At 39.4% G+C, this 25,069-nt stretch overlaps 1 protein-coding gene across 1 annotated transcript in view; it reads left to right on the forward strand.

Annotated features, from left to right (window-relative positions):
• cfap206 (cilia and flagella associated protein 206) overlaps window positions 1-25,069 on the forward strand; it is a 61,148-nt gene that overhangs the window by 24,846 nt on the left and 11,233 nt on the right. The window contains exons 9-11 of the mRNA XM_028797527.2: window positions 62-260; window positions 9,547-9,687; window positions 16,765-16,958. Coding sequence (XP_028653360.1) covers window positions 62-260; window positions 9,547-9,687; window positions 16,765-16,958 — 534 coding nt within the window. The remainder of the gene's footprint in view (window positions 1-61; window positions 261-9,546; window positions 9,688-16,764; window positions 16,959-25,069) is intronic.

A 25,069-nucleotide genomic window follows, 5' to 3' on the forward strand; every position in this document is an offset into this window, starting at 1 on the left:
TGTGGCAATGTTCTGTAAGTTGTATAATGTAAAGTGCTTAAAATGTCCATATCTACTTTAGCCCCATTTCATAGCATTGTCACATCTATGGTCTGCATTCCAAGATGAGATGGTTCTCCTGACTGTTTTCAGCAACATAGCAGCCAATCTTGAGCCTTTCCTGTGCCTACACTCACAGCTCTTCCCAGACAGCACAATAGAGCAGCTTTTGGAGGGCAATGAGGTAAAAACAGATGAACAAAGAACTGAAGAAACATCAGGTTAGTATTGTCTTCACAGGACATCCTTTGTAAAATGTAAAGAAGCAACAGAGCTTATTTATAAAATAGCAGCAAACAGATACATAAACACTGACAACTGTGTGAGGTATTTTTCAAGTTTTTTCTTCACCACAGTAAAAAATATATTCATTTGCCACATACAATTGTGTTATAAAGTGAAGAATTCTTTAAATACATTTTAAAAATACCTGTCTGTTCTTGCAGCTTACAATGGGGATGAAGGGTACATAAGCAAATTAAATAAAGCTTTAAAATTTATAAATACTCCACTTTGAAGCAGTAAAGATTTCATTTTAATAAAGTATACCTTCTACGTATAGGAAGGAAACTATTCATCCATCCATTTTCCAACCCGCAGAATCCGAACACAGGGTCACGGGAGAAAGGAAACTAGTAATAATAATTTTATCACAGATTCTGAACTATTTTTTTTTGAGGTAAGAATGCATTTCTTAACCGCTTGTCTGCTCACAGTCACCATCATAGATGGAGTTATTTACAACTCCATCATGTTTCCAGCACCAAGCTATACTATACTACTTTTTGCTTCTATTTTATCAACATTTATGTTCTGTAATGGCATAAAGAGAGATGCATGCCATATCATATGATTATTTTTTCTGAAACAGCCCTTACTTTTCACCTATTACATTCTGTGTTGTTATTTTGCATAGTCTACAGGAGGGATTCACGCTAAGTGGCAAGAGCACATTAAGAGTTTCATTGTAGAAATAACAATAAATCTGAGATAAACTGATTGCATTGTAATGTATTTTTAATAAAAGCCTCAGATTTTTGAAAGGGCCAAGTGTCCTTAAGAGCAGATTGAAGTGTCACAAACCAATTATCGACTTTTTGAATACACAATGAGTCGCTATTGAGGAGAATATGATAATAAAAAAAACTTCAAATGTGTTTGAATGAATAAACTCGCTGACATACACAGATACTAATTAATCCATAAATTCACAGGGAGAATGTGTTAAACTTAGTCTCTGGTACTGTGAAACAGGAATGACAGTTTATGCTACCCGGAGAAATTGGAATAAAATAAGCTCCTTGAATGGCGGCACCAGCACTGGGATAGTGGGGACACAGACACAGAATATGCTGAGTCTGTAAACTATCACCTTCTTTGTAGGCATTATTAGCAGTAACTCACGATTGTGATCTTGATGCATACCTGCCACTGAGGAGTTGAAGAAAAGAGTGGCCTACAGGATGCTTCTGTCCAGAGTGAGACAAGAACATGTGTCGCCATGTAGTGAAAGTGGCCACTGAAATAATATAATAAGCTTCCATACAGTGAAAGAATATAAACGATTTGTAAGCATGACCTTTTCTGTTATCATTGCCTAGTTGTCTACAGTACAGAGACAGCAGTTCACATCTGAGTGTCAACATTTTGTGCCAGTAGCACTTGGTGATGACTTTCCAAGGTGAATTCATTTCTTTGGTGGAGGAAAAAATTGTTGAATGTCACAACAGGGTTTTATCTTATTATTTTATATAATAAAACATACTGTAGATACTCTGTTTTGCAACATGTATGTGATCTGAAGACATGGATCAATACTCAATAATATTTTTGGCTGGAAAAATGGGCGTATTTAGTTTTAAGATTTTTTTCATTCACCTACAGACCCATGCACCCATTAGCCTCATTGTATGCTGCTAGAACAAAGAATTTTAAAAATTTATAAAAAAAAATGTTTCACTTGAGAATTTTATGTGGCAAATTAATATACTATGTAGGTGAAGAAATACCTTTGACTTGAAATGTACTGAATTTATCCTTTAGCTAAAATGCTAAACAATAAAATACAGTAATATTAAGAAAACATTTGTGAAATTCTTGGAGGTTTTTGTTCTACCCAATTAAAAACTGTGCATTGTTGACAAAGATGGCCCGATTGAGGCACATTTTAGTACCGGTAGTTGCTTAACAATTATATTTTTTTTTCAAAGAAGTTCCTATTCTTAAATGGAAAGCATAGTCTAGAAATCTCTTTTTGTTTTATACAGTAACAAATGTTATTCAAAATTTTAGTATATTAATTGGGGTTAAAATAATTTCTAAATGTGGTTCATTTCAGTGAAAAAAATCAAAACAAAGCAATTCATTCATTCACTCCTCCTGCATCAGTCTCATTTAATATTTAAATTAATAGATAATAAAATGTGTAGCTTGAGTATACTGTATACTTTGGGTCATTGTGTGTACTGTACTTTAAATGCATCTGCAAGTTATCTTTATGTGTAATACTGCCACCTGGTGGCCACAAATAGGAAAGACGAACTGAAGTCATAGATTTGTATACACAAATTACAGCTAATTTTATTGTACTAGGGGTATCTTCTCTTGACAGTGTGCTTGTAAAATTCGTAGTTTTATTTTGTTTTGCACCTTCTCTATCTGCTTCATAATTTCAATTATGTTAGTTCACATAATAATGTGAAAAATTGCACTTGATGGGCATTTACAAGTTGATTGACTACATTCTGATTTGTAATATTTTGTGTTTTTTCCCTTGTTTTTCTTTAAAACATAATTCACTAAAAATAATGGAATGTTTAAATTTAAAATGACTAGTTGCTAACATGTATTGATTTAATCATTCTTCTTGGTTTCTAATGCTTTGTGCTATGTGACCATAGGCAAATTTCCATCCATCAATCCATCCATTTTCCAACCCGCTGAATCCGAACACACGGTCACGGAGGACTGCTGGAGCCAGTCCCAGCCAACACAGGGCACAAGCCAGGAACCAATCCCGGGCAGAGTGCCAACCCACTGCAGATAGGCAAATTTCAATTCCAATATCTGTGAGAAGACTTTTCTTCATTAATCTTCACATTACTGAATTTTTACTGAGTGAGAACAATGCGGATTCTGTCCCGGCTGTTGAACACTGGACCAGCTCTACACCCTGGCCAGGATCCTGGAGGGGGCATGGGAGTTTGCCCAACCAGTCCACATGTGTTTTGTGGATTTGGAGAAGGCATTCGACCGTGTCCCTTGAAGCATCCTGTGGGGTGTGCTCCAAGAGTATGGGGTACAAGGCTCGTTGTTACGAGCCACTCAGTCCCTGTACAGGAGGAGCAGGAGCTTGGTCCGCATTGCTGGTAATAAGTCGGACTCGTTTCCTGTTGAGGTTGGACTCCACCAGGGCTGCCCTTTGTCACCGATTCTGTTCATAAGTTACATGGACAGAATTTCTAGGCGCAGCCAAGGAGCGGAGGGGGTCTTGTTCGGTGACCTCAGAATCTCTTCTCTGCTATTTGCGGATGACGTGGTTCTGTTGGCTTCATCGGACAGTGACCTCCAGCTCTCACTGGAGCGGTTTGCAGCCGAGTGCAAAGCAGCGAGGATGAGAGTCAGCACCTGTAAATCCGAGGCCATGGTTCTCAGCCAGAAAAGGGTGGAATACTCTCTCCGGGTTGGGAACACAGTACTGCCTCAAGTGGAGGAGTTCAAGTATCTCGAGGTCTTGTTCACGAGTGAGGGAAGAATGGAGCAGGAGGTTGACAGATGGATTGGTGCGGCATCTGCAATAATGTGGGCTCTGCAACGGTCTGTCGTGGTGAAGAGGGAGCTGAGCCAAAAGGCGAGGCTGTCGATTTGCCAGTCGATCTATGTTCCTATCCTAACCTATGGTCACGAGCTTTGGGTAGTGACCGAAAGAGCAAGATTGCGGATACAAGCGGCCGAAATGAGTTTTCTCCGCAGAGTGGCTGGACTTTCCCTTAGAGACAGGGTGAGGAATTCAGTTATCCGGGAGATACTCGGAGTAGAGTCGCTGCTCCTCCGCATTGAGAGGAGTCAGTTGAGGTGGTTCGGGCATCTGGTTAGGATGCCCCCTGGATGCCTCCCTGGGGGGTTGTTCCAGGCATGCCCCTCTGGGAGAAGACCATGGGACAGACCCAGGACACGCTGGAGGGATTATATCTCCTGGCTGGCCTTGGAACGCCTCGGGATCCTTGCAGAGGAGCTGGAAGAGGTGGCCGGGGAGAGGGAGGACTGGGCTTCCCTGCTTAGGCTGCTGCCCCCACGACCCGACCTCGGATAAGTGGTGGATAATGGATGAATGGATGGATGGATGCGAATGAGAAGGCTGTTATGTGTAGGAACCAAGAAGGGTTAATCCCTCAGTTAATAATGATCATTTTTTCTTTCTGCAAGGCTCGTAATTATTTAACATAATTAACAAGGTGCTCACAAAGGGGGACACCAAATTTATGTAGGTGGAGTGAGGGGTCTCCTTTTCATTTTTTGGCCGGGATACCAGAAATATGAATTGATCTGAACAATTTATAAAAATGGCTCATATATCTGTGAAAGTCTATGTTAACATTTTCACTTTCTCTGTTGTACAGACTTATTTTTACAAATAAACCAAACACACTTGTTGAACTAAATACAATAATAGATTTTATTTATAAAATAAGGATAATAGAAGATGGATATATGCAAGTATATACAGTATATATATATAAACATATAAATATATATGTGAAAGTTAATAACAAACAACACAAAACATAAAATTACCAAAACGAAATTGAACTTTTTCTCTCCAATAGAAAAGTTAACTTATGAATTCTGATCTTTCAATTCATGTGGTTAAGATAGATAAGTTCTTTAGCTGGTTATGAAGCTTCTATTGGCCTTGAGTGGTGGTCATTTACTCACAGCTAGTCTGCACTAGCTTACCTCCCCACACACAGAGTTTCTGTATGCATATGGGCATGACCTGCTGCTCTGCGCTTTCTTACTGGATATAGGAAGACTTAAAAGTCAGCTAAAACATATCTGTCACAAAGATTATTAACATTAAGTTACAGTTACACCAATATTACAGTGCATTAGCTGGTTTTGTACTAACTAGTAAGTTACAATTAATAGTTCTCAGAATCAAAGTGGGTGTTTTTATAGTTCTGGTGTAAGCAATGCTTTTTCCTTTCCTGGTCAGCTTCCTATAAAGATGTGAAAGGATCATAAGTGTGCTTCCCTTCATTTTGGGAACTTGTCTCCTTCTTCGCTTCAGTTGCAGCTTCTTGTTGTGGGCGGTACAACACCCTATAAGCTAGGGGTTCTGTCTGTGAATAGCCAAAGCTATAACTAGGCTGAGATCTGTAAGCTTGATAAGAAGTAAGGCAATCTGGGTCTTACAAGGGTTTTTAAAGGAAGAAATAGTAGTTTTGCCATTGGTTTCTTGGGTGCATAAAAGTCCATACTTTTGGTTGACCATTGGTGCAAAGTTCTATTCTATGAGAGATGTCCCTGTGATGTTACAGGTGTAGTATGGCAGACTGTGTGGTGCAATGGTTAAGGCTTTGGACTTCAAACCTTGAGGTCATTGGTTCAAATCCCACCACTGACACTGTATGACCCTGAGCAAATCACTTCACCTGCCTCTGCTACAATTGGAGAATCAAAAGAAATAAACCAATTGTATTTCAAATGTTGTACTGTAAGTCGCTTTGGATAAAAGTGTTGAATAAATAAATATAGTATTGATGATTCTTTTCAGATAAGGTACAAAGGGCCTGACCATGAAAAATTAATACATTTTAGCTGTCAATGAGAGTGCGTGACAGCTACTGTTTAAGCCAGAACTGGCTATAACAAGAAATATTTCATTTCAGTTTGTCCTACACAAGTTCATTTTAAACATATTATTAAACTGAGGTCCTGGCCTCTAAATATCACTTTTCAAAAAATGCACATTGGTCAGTCCATCCATTTTCTGAACCTTCTGAAAATCTCCTGCCTTCTATTTTAGCTGCCATACAGAAATTCAGTGCATTTTTATTTATTTATTTTTCTTGTTGCTTTTTTTAACATATAACCTCAGGAATAAACTTAATACATACATTTCCATACCAGCTTCTTCCAGTGCTGGGTTACTGGGGCGGGCACAGTGCCTTTGCTGGTAGCACTGACATTGAGACATATACAGTCAAAGTAAAAAGTATGTGAACCCCTAGGAATTATCTATATTTATGTCTAATTCCCATATAAAACATGGTTGTATCTTCATGTCAGTCACAATAATGAACAGACACAGTCTCCTATAACTAAAAATACACAGATTTTCAGAGAATTTTTGACCATATTGAATAAATCATTCAAACTGTGAAACTGAAGGTTGGAAAAAGTAAGTGAACCCTAAGCTAATGACTTTTTAAAAAGCTCATTGCAGTCAGAATTTAGCACACCTGAGTCCATTTAATGAAACAAGTTCAGAGGTGTGGCCTAGAATTACTTTGATTGATAAAAAACACTATAAAGTTTGAGTTTGAGCTTTTGACAAGAAGCATATCCAGATAGGAATCATGCCTCACACAAAAGAGCTGTCTGAAGAGCTACGATCGAGAATTGTTAATCTACATAACGGCTGGAAAGGGTTACAAAGTCATCTCAAAGATTTTAGATATTCATCAGTCTACTGTTAGGCAAGTTGTCTGTAAACGGAGACAATTTGGCATTGTGGCTACTCTGCCTAGAAGTGGGCACCCTGCCAAGATGACCCCAAGCGCACAACGCAAAGTCAGCAATGAGGTAAAGAAGAACCCTAGAGTGACAGCAAAGGACTTGAAGAAGTCATTAGAACTGGCTAACATCTCTGTTCATGAGTCAACTATACGCAAAACATTGAACAATAAAGGAGTCCATGGCAGGACACCAAGAAGGAAGCCACTGCTATCAAAAAAGAACATTGCTGAACGCCTGAAGTTTGCGAAAGAGCACTTGGACACTCCACAACGGTACTGGGAAAATGTTTTGTGGAGTGATGAAACCAAAATTGAACTATTTGGGAGGAACAAGCAGAACTAGCGGAACTTCATTTGGTGTAAAAAGGGCGCTGCATATCAACATCAAAACAACATCCCTACAGTAAAGTATGGTGGAGGGAACATCATGATTAGGGCCTGCTTTGCTGCATCACGGCCTGCACAGCTGCCATCATTGGGGGGAAAATTAATTCACAAGTTTATCAACAAATTCTCCAGGATAATGTGAGGGTGTCTGTCCGTCAACTTAAGCTCAGAAGAGGCTGGGTGATGCAACAGGACAATGACCCCAAACATTGCAGCAAATCCACAGCACAATGGCATCAGAAGAACAAACTCCACCTTTTGGAGTAGCCCAGTCAGAGCTGTGGAATGACTTGAAGAGAGCCATACACAGAAGACAACCAAAGAATATGGAAGTTAAGGCAGTTCTGCAGGGAAGAATGGGCTAAAACTCCCCCCCGCATGATGGGCAGGTCTGATCTGCAGTTACAGGAAGCACCTGGTTGAGGTCATTGCTGCCAAAGGAGGGTCAACTAGTTATTAAATCCCAAGGTTCACTTACTTTTTCCACTACCACTGTGAACGTTGAATGCGTTTGTAAAATAAAGACATGAAAGAGTAGAATGTTTTGTGTGTCATTGACTTAAGCTCATTGTGTATATCAGTACCTGTGACTTAGATGAAGATCAGATCACTTTTTATGACCAATTCATGCAGTAAACCAGATAATTCCAAAGGGTTCACATACGTTTTACTTTGATTGTATACCTAAAAAAATGTTTCTTGGACAGTTTTGAGTCATATGTGGTAGTCAATGGGTCGTAACACAGTGTAATCCACCCCCTTCCACTGGTACTGCCGCCAAAAGGATCAACAGAGCTGTGTGAGATTTTTTATCCTGTTTTAAATCCTGCTCAGTTTACCAATCAATTTTATTTCCCATTTGCAATCACACACATTTCTGACTCAGAGTGGTGGTTCCAGGGGTGAGTGGGATTAAAAATGGGATAAAAAATATTGCAGAGTGCAGTCGATCCCTTTGGTGAGGTGGGCATGGGGCGGAAGGATAATATCATGAACAAGCCACTAGCAGAAATGTCTTTTTTTTTCTCTCATGTGTTCACAGCACATCCATGCAAGCGGAATGATATAGTGTCAGTTGGTCAAAGGGGGAAGGTCTCCATGTCAGATACCAAGAGGCACAAGTAAAATGTAACAGTACTCACAGGTACTCCAAGGAACACTGCCTAAACTCTAATTTGAAACTGAAAGACCACTGCTCAGTGAACTAACATAGGGAGAAGGTGCAGCAGACAGAGTCTGCTTATGAAGCCATGACACTTGAACTGTAAAACTGCACTACACAATGCTTCAGAGTCATACTAAGCAGTACTTACAAATCAAACGTAGAATCAAGTCCTTCATGAAACACATTGTTCTCAGTAGAGTCAAAACTGTGATCAGAATCTGACTCAAGCTTTGTGCATAACGTTACGTAAATGAGCTGTCGCACATGCCATTTATTTCTTGTCTTTTACTCAGAGCTTTGACATGTAATGTAAATGACCAGTCTTAAACAATTGTACATCATTAGAATGAGCTGAAATTCAGCTATCCAATGGTAGTGAGCCTTGTGGCTTGAAGTACTGTAGGTAATAAAAGCAGATTCATTCAGTTGTGACGTGAGGCTCACCTCGGTGTATATGTGTGCAAATCACATATTCTAATAATGAAAGAGAGCAGACAACATAAAATCTTATGATTTAATTGAAAGAAGATACACTTGGTTATGTAAAAATTCCATTATTGCTTTTGATTGACTTGTGGATTTACTGTAATGTACACAAACAACTTTTAAACATGGCAGTCTTATGCACAAGTGGCTACAAATGTTTGATTAAGGCATTTGGGAAGGAGAAAACATTCAAAATGTGCTGCTGTATGTAATGTTCTGTGCTACTGTAACTTGTGACAACATTTTGGTAATGTTTTGAAATGAGTGCAATTCCAAAACTGTAAATGGATAGTTATTAAAATGCTGCTTTAAATATATTACAAGTATTAAAAATTATTGACGGTAATATTTTTGTCAGAGTTCTGATCATTGTTCCCTTCCTTGAAAGTCTGTAGTGTGTTGCCATAAAAAAATCAATGAAACAATGAAGTGCCTGTACTATACTTTTTCCTTGTATTTTTCATGTGTCTTTATCACAATTAATGTAATGTTAAGCACTGCTTTTGTAAATGCTAATTTTATATACCAATAAAAGTTAAATGATAAAGATTGGTAATGTAATACAGCATTTTGACAGCCTTTTGCATTTCACTAGGCTGTTTAATCATTGCTTGCAGTATACTTATTTCATAATTTGTATTGATGTGAGAGTTTTGTTTGGATATTTGTTTAGTTGAATTTGGCCTTGCTCAGTAATTCTAAATCGGTCTTTTTATTTTTTTTCATAAGGTGATCGAATTGACCCTTCTGATTATAAAAAACAGGACTGGTTCTTCCCTGAGACAACTGCTAACTTTCATCATCTGCCACTTCAGTACAGGGGAATTTGTGGGTATACCCTTGTTGAAAAGGATGGCCTGCTATTTTCAGGTTTGTGTTTCCAGTATTTGCTTATTAATATTAAGCAGTAATGTTCATACTAAGCACTCTCAGAAAGTACTTGACATAATAGCTATATTTGCCTAATATTTATTATCAGCAGAGTAGAGCAGTCAATGACCTCAGTGTAGTGTGCTTGCATCCATTCAAGAGTTGTAAATTCAGACACAAAACATGGTATGGAAATAATACAATTTTAGCCTGAGTTGAAGCTACATCTTTGGCACAGTGCTGTACTATTTCAGCAGTAACACAATCTATTTTTCCTGTGTCTCTCTGTCTGATTTCTTCCATTACAAGTCAACATTTACTATATATTCACTTATTTTGCTTACATTCTTTCTTCATCATGAAAAGAGAACATGAAAGGTGGTAATTAATCCATCCTATTTCCCTCAGACAACACAATACAACACTCAAAGCAATTTTGTTCAGTTCACACTTGTATTTTTTGCTCTGTGCTATCTCCTGGTATATTGTAGGTAGTTGAGGAAAAAGCTTACTTAGCTGTATCTCTTCTGGTGTTTCATGAAAAGGGACTCTGACATAATTGGACAATGGTGATTGGATCACGGTTATAAGCAAGACACCCTCCTCTCCCACTAATGTATGTTTCACTTATAATATGATAGATAGCAACCTCGTTTTAATTTATTTTTTAATACCCCATATGTGGCAGTGTACTACAATACAGAACTGAACACATGAATGTAATACTTTGCTATTTCAAGATTATAATTGCTTAACTAAAAATGCTACCACCTTCTGGCAACAAGAAGTACAAACAATACAAGAGGGTGATAGTAGTTCTTAGAACATTTTAGTCTCAGGTTTTATACAGAGAATATTCACATGTAATACACACAGACATGAAAATAAAAGTTCATAAAACTGCATGCCTGACTGTAAAATGCACTGTTGGGACTACTGCACATTAGTGGACAATTTCATAATATAAACAAACACACAGGACAGAGATGTGATATTGGCCTAAATCAAAGCAAACACACAGAAATTACCACTCTGTGTTATGGATGGTCCATACAGCTGTCACAGTAATTGACTCAACGTACTGTGTATTTGTTGCATAAATTTAGCATGTTAAAATTGGAAAACATTAAATGATTATTCACCTACCTCACCTTCTTTATGAATGACAGTCCCCATCTATTGTGATGAAGGATGAGATTGCATCAAATGTAAAAGAGAGCATACTAGAAAGATACACTTAATCTGACACTATATGGTCTTTTAAGTATCAATGCGTGCAGTATATAGAATATGGCTTCTACTGATATTGTAATTGGATTTATTTTACCCACCTGTTTTTGTGAACTATCTCCAATTATTTTAACTCAGTTGTAGAGTATGAAATTTTTAAAAAGAAAGTCTGGCAACTTTGGACCATCATACTGAATTATTTAGACTAGTACCCCTTTGTGTATTCTTATTAGCTGCTTGGTTATTATCCTGATTTCTACGTTTGCTGGCTATGAATCATGCCATACAACAATGAAAAGTCTATGTGACTCACACGTGCATGTGGACTGTGCAAAGAGGAAAACGACTCAGGTGACGAGTTGGGGGTAGGCACATGAAATGTTACTTTTCTTGGTGATTTATTACATTACTGATTTTTCAAATGTTAATTTTCTCCCTGTGCTTAAAAATCATTAAAAAAGCTGCCTGATTATGCGGCGTATGGTACGCCGCGGGTTGGCTAGTATCTTTTTAAAGTAGCAGTACTCTCATAATAAACACAAACATAATAAATAAACCAAATATCAAAAGTTTATTTTCAGTTTGATATGGTCTTGTTAATCTGTTTTTCAATTTAGCCCACTTCCTCCAGGCATAGAATTCTGCACCACAATTATTTTATCAAAAAGATTTTCCAACAGTGACAGAAGTTGTGCACACAGGTTCTTGGATTCATTCACAGAAATATTTTCTCTATTGTAAGCCTGTTTTTTTGAGCCGATTATTAACTGCATAAATACATTGCAGTTACTTGTATTTCATTACTATCTCATGAGGAACTTAACTGTTTTTTTAAAAGTAGTCCTTGAGATAACTTTAGAATGAACACTTTTAGTCTATTATTACCCTTTTGCATGTTATTTCTTATTTGATTTCAGAAGTATTGCATACATACTATTGTGGCAGAGTGATGGTACAATAGCGAATTCTATTTCCTCATGGATCCAGAGTCTTGGGTTCAAATACTGTGCCTGGTGTAAAGTTTGCCTGTTCTTAAAGTGTATGCCTGGGTTTTTCTCTGGGTAATCCAGTGCTCCTGCTTCATCCTTAAAATGTGTGTACCATGTTGATTAGTGAATCCTAATTGGCTCTGTGTAACTGTGGCCTTGCTATGGACTGTCACCCTGTCCAGGGTTTGTTACTGCCTTACACCCTAAGGTAGCTGGGATAGGCTCCAGCACCCACTGCGACCCTGGTCTGGATTAAGCAACATGACATATTAGCCTTTTATTGGGAGTTCCTTACCGACTGACTGTCATTTTTAAAACTGATTTACAAAATATTAATTTTGACTTTTATTGCTATTCATGGTTAGCTTTAAATAATATCTATGAATTTACAAGAGGAGAGCTTTTGGACAAAGTGTTCCTTTTGACATGGTGAGTGACACTAGATGCACACAGGTTACTGTAACAGATGGAAGAGCAAGATAATTATTTTCTCAGCAGACCTCAAAACACTGTAGTTTATTTTTGGTGTTGACTCTTGCTTAAGTAAACCAAACAACAATGGAGAATATGATCACACTTTCAAATATGGCTTTATAAAATTGTGCAAGGATTAGCAGGGAAATGTTTAATTTCTTTAGTTGGCATAAAAAGCACAACTACTGCTGAGCCTTCTTAGTGATGGGAGTTGTGCTAATCTCCCTTCTGAGAGTGTTTGTGATAATTGTACCCAAAAATCTGAAGGATTCCACCTTATTGGCCATTAAATTGTTTATGATGGTGGTGATGAATGTAGTTCTTGAGCAGTATATTTTAAATTATACATTTTTATTTTGTTATGTGAGATGTCTTTCTCTGAGCTATTTTGGCCATGGTTCTTTTCTCACTTTTCACACAAAGCTTGTCATATTATTTAATTATCTGGCAAGCATATTTTTATTGGGGCAGGCTCTTCTCCATAACATTGTGTCCCATAACCCTCTCTGTTTACAAGCCACTTGAATATTTGGCTATCTACCTGTTTTTGTACCTTGAGGTTTACTATAAATAGCCATCTGAGTTTTGCACACCTGCCCCTCCCTGTTTGTCACAAATAGTCCTCCTTCTTGAATAAAGACATTCTTCTTTTTGATTGCTCCACCTATATCCACCTATGTGGCCAATCCACATTATTGACTATGGTTACAATGCTTCTAAATGCTTCTAAATTATCGAAAATTATTACATAGCATCACAAATGTGACAGTCTCTTACGTAAAAATATTAATTAACTAACTTTCTGTATCTTCTTCAACTTCAACCTTACTTTCATTTAAAATAAGTTAAGCCTTGTATCAAGAAAGGAGAAGGCATTCATTGTTGAACCATCCTCTTCACAATTCAGCATCTTACCATGGTTGAGTTTTTTTTTTGGTCCTTTAACTGGGGGCTATGTTGTCTGGAGCACAAGGTCCTGGTAGGATCTCATGACAAATTGACACCGGGTGAGGGGTCAAAGAGATTTATAGTCCCTGATAATGCACTACTACAAGAACAAAGAGCACCCTGCACAGTATGGAGTTGCATGGGCCTCTGTTTGGAGCCAGGCCTTAGGGAAGTGTCCTCAGGCAAGCACCTGGCAGTTAGGCATGATGTGGAACTGCCCTCCTGAAGGCCCACCACCTATATGAGGAATAGGGCCAGGTGCGATGTGACCTGGGCAGCAGTTGACGGCCAAGGTCTTGGCAGACACTTGGCAGAAACACATACACTGACTCTTGGGAGATTGCTGGTATTGGTGGGTGAGATGGAGCAATACCAACTACGTATAGTTGGACTCATATCCACTCACTTGCTTGGTTCTAGAACCAAACTGTTCGAAAGAAGCAGGACTATCCTTTACTTTGGAGTTGCCCAGGGGGACATGTGTTGGGCAGGAGTGGGCTTCTTACTGAGCCTCTGCCTGGCTGATGCCATGTTAGAGTTTGTCCTAGAGAACGAGAAGAGAGGACATTGACTGCCATATGTGCATTGAATGGTGACTCAAAGTACCAGGCTTTTTAGAGTGCCTGGAAGGAATCCTGGAAAGGGTCCCAGCTGGGGCCTCCATAGTTCTGCTGCGCAACTTCAACGCCCACATAGGTAACGATAGAGACACATGGAGAGGTGTGATTGGGAAGAATGTCATACATAAATATGAGCAGTGTTTCAGTATTAGACGTCTGTGCTAGACACGTTTTATCTATAAAGAACAAAACGTTCAAACATAACATAGCTCATAAGTGTACTTGGTACCAGAGCACCTTAAGCTAAAGATCTGTGATCAGTTTTATAATTGTATCATCAAATTTGCTTCCTTATATTGTGGATAGTTGGGAGAAGAGAGGGTAGAGCTGTCAGCTGATCACCAACTAGTCGTCAGAGGGTGGGTGAGGCCCATGGATAGACCTGGAAAACCCAAGCGAATAGTGGGAGTTGACTGGGAATTTCTGGGGAAGGATCCTGTTCAACATACTTTCAACTCCCACTTCCAAAGGAGCTTTTCCTGCATCCTGGAGGAGGCTGGGGACATAAAGTCTGAATTGACCTTGTTCAAAGTCTTCATTGTGGAAACAGCTGCAAAGAGCTGTAGACTAAAGGCCATAGGGGCCTCTTCAGTTGACAACCCAAGGACCCAATTGTGGACACCATGGGTGAGGGATGCCATCAAACTGACAATGGAGGTCTTCCATGTATGGTGTAAGAAAAGGCATTATATAGCACCCGACCCGACACAGATTGGACACTGAAGGCACGTGTAAAATAAATAAACTATTTATTTTCTTCCCTTATGGGTGCATGTCTTCCCTATGTCTCACAGGCACACCACTCCTCCCAAGCAACCTTGTCATCCTCCACCCGACTCTGGCCGCTGACTGGTGGTCGCTGGCTCCTTTTATAGTTCACCCAAAAGTACTCCAGGTGTTTCATCACTGAGTTCCGGCTGCACTTCCGGATGTGATGAATATGCTGCTCACACGGGCTCAGGAGTCCCAAACACAGCACCCCCTGGCGGTGCCTGCGGGACCAACAGGGCTGCACCCAACTCCAATTCCCATGGAACCCTGTGGGAAACTGAGGCACTGCTCCAACCCAGGGGGGCGGCCATCGAGCATTCAGGGAGAGGTACTGCACTGTCCAGGGCTGCTCCCCCTGAATATAGTGTGCAGGGGCGTCCCGCCTGGGCATGGATCCCAGCCGCCTGCCACAGTGGTTAGCATGGGAGACTCCCAAAGCAGCAGAGGGGTACTAACAGGACAAAAATACTGTAGCTTTAGTGGTCAGGGAAGCAAAAACGAGGATGTGGGAGTATGATAGTGCAGGCAGGCTGTATGTCATGTTCAAGAGCCTTTTGAAGCCACCACTGTCAATAGTCATAATCAAGATGAGCCAGGCAAATAAGGATACACACATGCAGCAAGGGGTAGGTGCAAAAGTAAATAGTGCTTTTATTGAAACCAATCAAAAACCAAGTGTTCAAATGTGCAGTGCATCCATCCATAAATAATCCATAAAAACATTGTTCAATAGTGGAGGTTAACAATAGTCCATAATAATCCTTTTAAAACTAGGTTAAAATCATGAGCCACAATTCTGACTTCTAAATGCCAACATCTCATCAGCTTACCCTGTACTGGATCTGGGAACCGAGGCAATGCCCAACTGACAGGTGTAGTCAGACTTCAACTTCTGGATCGGGTTTTCACTGCCAAGCCTTCGCCAGCTCTGGGGCGCTGTGCCAAGCTGCATATGTCTTCCTCCACCTATCCCTCAATGCCTGTGTGTACACTTCATGACAGGCCACTCCTACTCCCAAGCAATCACTCAGTAGAAGCATCCCTTCCTCAGGATCAGGTTCCTGCAGTCTCACTCCCAACCACCTGCTTCCATTCTGTTCTGCATGAGTACTCTCTCTCTCTCTTCTGTCTTTCTTTCCATCTTTCATGTTCTCTTCTTTTATCCTCTGTTCCTTGCTCTCTGTTATTTCTTTTTCGTTTCCCCATTCACGATCATTCTGTTGGTTTTCTATCCGATCTTGTTCCCCCTCTTGTCCTGTGCAGGTTCCTTTCATCTTTCCTAATTATCCTGATTGGTCCTAAGAGTTGGACTAAATTTGCGTGAATCTGAGAATTTTGAGCCTGTTTGAGCCATTTTCCTACTCTGAGATGCTTGATAAATATGGGTATTGTTCCGGAGCTTTGCTGATAAAATATAGTGTCAGAAAAATATTGAAACCTGATCTACTTGTAAACTGTAAATAATGCAGCCATAAGGTTGCTCTTAGTATAGCATACTATAATTACAGAATATGTTTGTGCATTAGTATTTGCAGAGCGACATAAATCTGCTACATTAAATTTTAGATAAGTATTTTTTTTTCGTGTATATGTACCTCATGCAGGCTAACTTGTATTGGGAATTGGGAAAGTTGAAATGACCTCTTCTAAGTTAAATTTGAAATGGTAAGTATACTAATCCTTAACTGAAGTCAGACAGTATGTTTCTCTTTTTTTAAGATAGATTAGTTTGCAAACTCCTCTTCCTTTTCAATGGCAGATATTTAAAAAAAAATCAGTTCACTGTGATCTGAGTGGTTTCATGAGGACAGACAAACTGACAAGCGATCACAGAAACTGCTTTTTATGTTACAGGCAAATGTACATAAAATTATTCCGAATGTTCTTATTGTAGCAAATGTATATTTGAAGTACACAAATACCTAGGCTTCTACAATATGTTTTATGGGCTTACAGGGTCATTATTGCCACTTGTACTTTTTGATTATATTAGAAATCTTGAGTTGACAAATACTATTATTAGTTAACTTTCTCCAATCCAACAGGTAATCCAAACATTGGAATTTTGAAGTACAAGGAGAAATACTACAGTTTCAGCTCAAAGGAGGCAGCACAAGCATTTGCTGAAAATCCAGAGAAATATATAGCTGCTGTGACAGAGATTGCAAAACAACATGCTGAGCTCATTCAGTTGCTGGAACTTCAGCATCAGTTTGCATCTGTTACTCCCTATACAGAGGTGAGAGTTAATTTTAAAAAACATGAACTGGATATATTGTTCTATACAGTTTTAGTTCTCTTTAACAAAAATAATTAACAAAACAGTAAATAATTTCCTTTGTAGCTGCTGTAACTTTTAGCTACCAGATTGAAGTAGGCATTTTGTCTTTACAGTATCTCCAGTGAGCAGAGTTTATTTTTGTTGTGTAATAAAAAAATAAACAAAAAAAAACTATTCATAATTCAATAATGCAGTAGTGTATAATCTTGGATTACTAATACTAACTGATCCGGAAATACCTTGGACAGTATTCAGCAAATGTCTTAGGGTAGATTAGTACTTTTACCTTATAGTGAAAATTAGCATTTAGATAGATAGATAGATAGATAGATAGATAGATAGATAGATAGATAGATAGATAGATAGATAGATAGATAGATAGATAGATAGATAGATAGATAGATAGATAGATAGATAGATAGATAGATAGATAGATAGATAGATAGATAGATAGATAGATAGATAGATAGATACTTTATTAATCCCAGGGGGAAATTCACATATTCCAGCAGCAAAAATATTAAATTAAAGAGTAATAAAAAATAAAAAATGCAGATAAAAAAACAGACAATAACTTGAATAATGTTCAACGTTTACCCCCTCTGGTGGAATTGAAGAGTCGCATAGTTTGGGGGAGGAATGATCTTCTCAGTCTGTCAGTGGAGCAGGACAGTGACAGCAGTCTGTCACTGAAACTGCTCCTCTGTCTGGAGATGACACTGTTTAATGGATGTAGTGGATTCTCCATAATTGATAGGAGCCTGCTGAGTGCCCGTTGCTCTGCTACGGATGTCAGACCGTCCAGCTCTATGCCAACAATAGAGCCTGCCTTCCTCACCAGTTTGTCCAGGCGTGAGGCATCCTTCTTCTTAATGCTGCCTCCCCAGCACACCACTGCGTAGAAGAGGGCACTCGCCACAACCATCTGATAGAACATCTGCAGCATCTTACTGCAGATGTTGAAGGATGCCAGTCTTCTAAAGAAGTACAGGCGGCTCTGTCCTTTCTTGCACAGAGAATCAGTATTGGCAGTCCAGTCTAATTTATCGTCCAGCTGCACTCCTAGGTATTTATAGGTCTGCACCCTCTGCACACAGTCACCTCTGATGATCACGGGGTCCATGAGGGGCCTGGGTCTCCTAAAATCCACCACCAGTTCCTTGGTTTTGCTGGTGTTCAGTTGTAGGTGGTTTAAGTCGCACCATTTAACAAAGTCCTTGATGAGGTTTCTATACTCCTCCTCCTGCCCACTCCTGATGCAGCCTACGATAGCAGTGTCATCAGCAAACTTTTGCACGTGGCAGGACTCCGAGTTATATTGGAAGTCCGATGTATATAGGCTGAATAGGACCGGAGAAAGTACAGTCCCCTGCGGCGCTCCTGTGTTGCTGACCACAATGTCAGATCTGCAATTTCCGAGACGCACATACCGAGGTCTGTTTGTAAGATAGTCCACGATCCATGCCACCAGGTATGAATCTACTCCCATCTCTGTCAGCTTGTCCCTAAGGAGCAGAGGTTGGATTGTGTTGAAGGCGCTAGAGAAGTCTAGAAACATAATTCTTACAGCACCACTGCCTCTGTCCAAGTGGGAGAGGGATCGATGTAGCATATAGATGATGGCATCTTCCGCTCCCACCTTCTCCTGGTATGCGAACTGCAGAGGGTCGAGGGCGTGTTGGACCTGTGGCCTCAGGTGGTGAAGCAGCAGCCGCTCCATGGTCTTCATCACATGTGATGTTAGAGCGACAGGCCGGAAGTCATTCAGCTCACCAGGATGTGATACCTTTGGGACTGGGGTGATGCAAGATGTTTTCCAAAGCCTCGGGACTTTCCCCTGTTCCAGGCTCAGGTTGAAGATGCGCTGTAGAGGACCCCCCAGCTCTGATGCACAGACCTTCAGCAGTCGTGGCGATACTCCATCTGGACCTGCTGCTTTGCTGGCACGAAGTTTCCTCAGCTCTCTGCTCACTTGCGCTGCTGTAATTGTGGGTGGGGATGTCTTCTCCTATGTTGGTATCAGCAGAAGGATGTGTAGAGAGTGCAGTAATCCGAGGTGAGAGTGGGTTAGGGTGGTCAAACCTGTTAAAGAAGATGTTCATTTGGTTTGCTCTCTTCACGTCTCTCTCGATGGTGGCACCCTGCTTCGAGCTGCAGCCAGTGATGATCTTCATCCCATCCCACACTTCCTTCATGCTGTTGTTCTGCAACTTCTGCTCCAGCTTTCTCCTGTACTGCTCCTTGGCCGCCCTGAGCTGGACTCGGAGTTCCTTCTGCACGCGCTTGAGCTCATGCTGATCACCGTCTTTAAAGGCCTTTTTCTTCTGGTTCAAAAGGCCCTTGATGTCACTTGTAATCCATGGCTTGTTGTTAGCATAGCAGCGTACTGTTCTTACTGGAACTAAAGTCTCCATACAGAAGTTGATGTAGTCAGTAGTGCAGTCAACAACCTCCTCAATGTTCTCACTATGTGATCCCTGCAGGATATCCCAGTCTGTAGTTCCAAAACATTGTCTCAGAGTATTCTCAGCCTCCGGGGTCCACTTCCTGAATGATCGTTTGGTTACAGGTAGGACTCTCACTTTTGGTTTGTAGTGAGGCTGAAGCAGAACCAGGTTATGATCTCCTTTCCCAAGCGCAGGCAGCGGGGTGGCACTGTATGCGTCTTTAACGTTTGCATACAGTAAATCAATAGTCTTATTTCCCCGGGTGTTACAGTCCACATACTGGGAGAATGCAGGTAATGTTTTGTCCAGCGTCACATGGTTAAAGTCTCCAGCGATTAGCACAAGTGCCTCGGGGTGCTGCGTTTAGTCATTGAAATGGAAATGAAGGGCATCTTTACTTATCTCTAAAATAAAAAAAATATATAACAAAACCTGCCTCCATTCCATGACTTATTTCTTTACACACACCAAAAAATATATAAATAAAAAATCATACAAACTACAAGAAAGGACACTTAAGCTTATAACTAATCCATCCCCACAGATGGCGCAGTGGTAGTGCTGGTGCTTTGCAGTAAGGAGATTGTGGGTTTGCTTCCTGGGTCCTCCCTGTGTGTAGAGTGCTTTGAGTAGTGAGAAAGCGCTATATAAATGTAAAAAATTATTATTATTAACTTTCAAGGTGCATTCAGCTATTCATTAAGGAGTGGAAACCTACAAAGATTATTTCCCTTAAGATCCAAACACATTTGCATCCTCACAATTCTAAAGACTCCTTTTCTACATTTTCGTTAACACTCAGTAACCTCTAGAATGCTTGTCAAAGGTTTGTTTGAGAAGCTCCATCAGTGGAATCTTAACCACTTCTTCTTCTTTGAATTTCAGTCATCTTCACTGTTCTGATGCCTTTTTCTTCTTACCTCTTTGCTAATTCTTTTATACACTTTAGCATTTAATTGTAACATATAACTGAAAGTTTATTTCATAAAGCATCCTAGCTAGCTTTGTAAGTGTCCTATGATGGTTTATTCTGTACATGGTGCCATGTAAAATAAAGATTAATTAATTCACCCTGCTCATGTAGCCCAATGTCAGAACTGCCTATTTTATGTCATTTCAAAACCTGTCTGTAATGTTAGTTTTTCTTTACAGTATCTAAATTGTGTAAATTACAACTGGGCATATTTCACTATTATATAAAAAAATCCTGAGACAAGATGAGACTTTTTTCAAGAGATTTTTTCAAGTCCCACCCTCCTCTCAACCATATTGAATCATACGTATGGTCCTCTCACCTCTCATTTGTGTGAATGCTTTTGACAAACACAGTTCCTGCTCTCTCAGCTCTTATATATTTTAACATTTTCCTCACTTTAAGTTCCCAATTAAGGAAGATGTATAATGTCCAAATCTTATTAAAGAATTTCATCACAAAGGGTTATCAACTGAAGAAATGAGTACATGGGCAATCCCAGCACAGAGAAACAATGAAATCAAACGGATTAACGCCATAATTGACAATCGGTTACACGGCAAATTGATTAAATGCGTATCAATACTATGCTGAAACAGTTGGTGGTGATCGTGTGGAACTTACAATATCACAAAGAATATCTACAACCATTAACACCCACTGGTCTTCCACCACATTAATTACTGTAGAAAGAAGGATTTATCCAAGAAAGATAATGTAGTACATCTTCCGTGGATAACATTAGACAACAAAGGAGAACTTGATATGCCATTCGTATTAAAACTTTAACAGTTTCCTGTTAGAATAGCTTTTGCAAAGACAATTAACAAATCTCAGAGACAAACATTTGAAGAAAAAAAAAAAGTTGTTTTATCTATTAGAGAGAAAGAAACAAAATTCAATCACAGGCAGTTATATGTTGCGTTGTCATGATGAAAGTCCAAACACAGAATCAAAATTCATTGTGATATTGACGAAAATTTAATTCCAAAAATTGTTTTTACTGAAGTTTTACAGTAAAAGTGTAAGTTTAAAAAGTATTTGCATGTTAATTTCAAAGCCAAAAAGAACGAAATCGTATTACGCAACAAATAACTGTAATGCAACATGAAACATAATATACTTTCAAATTATTATGTTTTGCTATTTTAAATATAGCTAATTACTCGCTGTAATGTAAAATAGTTTGCTCTATTAGGCATATGCAACAATTCCCATTGTTTAAATTGTACATCCGCATCCCCATACGTGAGTGCCAGAACCACAAAGAGCCTAGCGCGTAGTACAGACCCAGGGGTTGGCGGGCGAAGTGACTACAGCTCCATATTCATTCACAGCACAGCTTGCAGTTTTGGTAGTTCATTATCTGCAGCAGTGTGCATACTCTAAAGGTGCAACACTACAAAAAGTTGTGTGAAAGGTTGCAGTTCAAGCAGCAGTATTCTTACAGTAAGGCTGGAGGTGATGTCTCCATTGATCTTTTAAACCTGCTTTAGTCATTTGCCATACAGGCTATACATGTTTAGCTGCCTTTTTGTTTTTAAATTTCTTTGAAACTTTTTTGCCTGTAGGCAGTTAATGCCGTCATCTGCATGGGTGTCTTTGTTAATTTTCTTACTTTTTCCACCTCCACGCTAGTTGGAAGTTTTTACTTTTTTCCTAAGTAACTGACATTTACAGTACTCCGTCTTCTTTCCTTTTCTAAAGACATTGCATTTATTCATTTTGCTGAAGATAACATTTGTTTGTGAAAATATAAAACAATTGAATCTGAGAAATATTATGTTTTGTTGAAAACAAAAGTAAATTTAATCTGTTGTTTTACAACTTGTACAGTAGTTAGGCTAATTCCATATAGCACATTTCACTGCCTAGTTAAGGGACCCATTTTGATTTGTTAACAATATTGATGGTGATGGAGCTAGAATGACCAAGAAAGCATTGAAAGTGTTCATCTGGATGAGATAACCAGACTGGGGGTCAGATTGTTTTGTTTTATAGCTTTTGTTAATCAGTAGACACCAGCAACACAAAAGGGTCAAGTCTCCTTTTTGTGATGTGGAGCTAGGAACCACTGATGTAGCCACCAGTTGGCGGCTGGCGAAAAAATGTGGGCGGGGCCAGTAACACAGTCCAGACTGTGGACTGTGTTACTTAAAAATAAGGGTTGAAACCTGACCTGTTATATTTTTATAAATATGTTTAACATGTTGGAAGCCTTGTGCTCAAGTATAAAGTAAGAGACCCGTTATAATGTTAAAAAATTATTATATTTATAGTTAAGGGAACTACTTGTATAACAGAGGTTTGGGGAACTTGAAATGTTTTTGAAAAATGACCATCCATTTCGACTGTATTCCATAAATCCACATCATACAATGACTAGTCCATTGATATTTTTTTTATTATTTCCATCTTAATTTTATTCTACACTTGCTGCAAGTCTGTCCAATCCTAGGCAAGTTTGCCAGGCTTCACCTGGGCACAAGTTCACATTGTAAGATCCACAAACTCTCACATTTTAAAACATAATCCACTCCCAACCTGTCTTGTACTACACCCACAGGACAACTCTAACCTACATCTTATTCTGCCTTTCTGATTAGGATACCTATATTTCCTTGAACATAAATGTTGCCCTCCTTTCCTTCAGGCCTGAAAATTTCTCAATTACGTTCTGATTAAGCTGAGTCATTTCATTAAGCTTGCCAAAAAAATTAGCCTTATACTATTGTCTAGATCAGTGTTCCCCAATCTTTTTTTCTGTAGTGGCACACTTTTTGTAACCAAAATCATCCCAAGGCACACCATGATCTTACTAACCACAAATACATATGTATGTATTGCTCAACTGCCCAAAGGGGGACGACTACCTGAGAAGACAGTAAAAATGCAGCTCTGAGATCAGTGTTCGTAGTGAGCACTTTGATGGCACCTCTAAGCTGCTTCACCCCTCTCTGCCTCAGGGACAACTCGTGTGCCCACTATCGATCAGCGCTGTGAGGCTCCCTGGTGACCACACACCCAGGGCAGATGGACTCTAGCAGCCTGGAGATGCATCTGAGGTGCTTGAAGTGGTGTGTGCGACCTAGCGATCACTGAGCTGCTTTTATGCAAGCTTCTCCAGGTAGACCAATTCTCCTCATACAGGTCTCAACCACAGTGCTGGTCTGTCTCAGGTTCAAACCCAAGAGTGCTACACTATTATCTCCATGGAACACTGGGGTAGCTCTCACAGCGCACCACTGTGCTGTGGCACACTGGTTGAAAAACACTGCTCTAGATCAGTGCGGCTTTTTTCATGCCACTTGCATTTTTCAGAAAGATGTTTTAGGTCTCATACCCCCATTGTTGTCCACAACGCTTCAACAAAAAAGCAAAAAAAGGCATTACATACACCACATCCCGTTAGCCAACTCCATTTGTCATAACACGAGTGGAAAAACTCCATGTGTAAGCTTGCCATTGATCACTTGCCTGTTGCTGAACTCTTAAATCAGATTGGTCTGGTCCAAACTACTTTAGATTATTTTTTTCTTCAAGTGAACGATTTATGAAAGGGAATTTCATTAAAGAAATAAGATTTCCAAAGTTCCACTTGAAGTTGCCATCTCCATAAAGTCATGCTTGCTCACCTGTAGTTACATTAATGGTTGGTGTGAACTGTGAACCATTGACATGAACTTGAAATAGTGAGTCGACGATTGTCAAATAACATTAGATTAAAAAAAACTAAAACAATACTAATTTGCTGCCAATAACTGTGGGTGTGACCGGGGCACAGACAGCTGTGTCCCCAGAAAAATCTAAAAGTAACCAATCAAAGGGCAGCCTCCGGTCACCTGCTTACCAAAAGATCAGGGACTTACATACACTTTCATTTTGCCAGTTCCCTTCATTCAGGAAATACAGGTAATTGACAAAGAAATTAAAAAAGCACAAGTCAGAAACAATTTTTAATAGATGTTGACATGTGCCATCAGACATGTTGTGCAAATAAACAAATTTATTTCATGATTACTTTGTATTACTTAATTAATTTAAGCAGAATTTTTAAAATATTGGGGGGCGCACCTCAATGCCCTGCATTACAAACTACCACTGGTAGCCACATAAGCGCTGTGTTACTCTCACCACCTCAGTTCATATTTTACTGTAATAATCTGAAACTGTACGTTCATGTTCATGTCCACATATGACAATTTATCATGGATAGGTGGGGAGATGAGACACTGCCTTGACAGTCGTGCACCCTTCCAAAATGGATTTAACTAAACACCAAAATTTGTGAAATAACAGGGCCTATGTAGTGTAGACATGAACCTTGCCCCCCTACTCTTGTTACACTTTTCTAAAGATATTCCATGGTAATTGGTTATATTCACAAAAGTAAATACAGTAGATCTGACACATTCATGTATGCCATTAAATATATACGCCAGTACAAATGAGTCTTCCCAGTAGAATTATAGAGTCAGTGGGTTCTATTTTTCAGCGTACTTCACTGAATATTTGTCATAATGTAAAATGCTGTTAATTTTTGCTAGGCATACACATCCAGAAAACAAACACATCCTTTCTGCAATTTGCAGTTGTATGGAATCAATCCTCTCATGCATTTGCGTAACTCAAATGGTGTCTCACAAGTC

Source organism: Erpetoichthys calabaricus, chromosome 3 (genome assembly GCF_900747795.2).
Source record: "Erpetoichthys calabaricus chromosome 3, fErpCal1.3, whole genome shotgun sequence".
In the NCBI taxonomy this organism is placed as follows: Eukaryota; Metazoa; Chordata; class Cladistia; order Polypteriformes; family Polypteridae; genus Erpetoichthys; species Erpetoichthys calabaricus.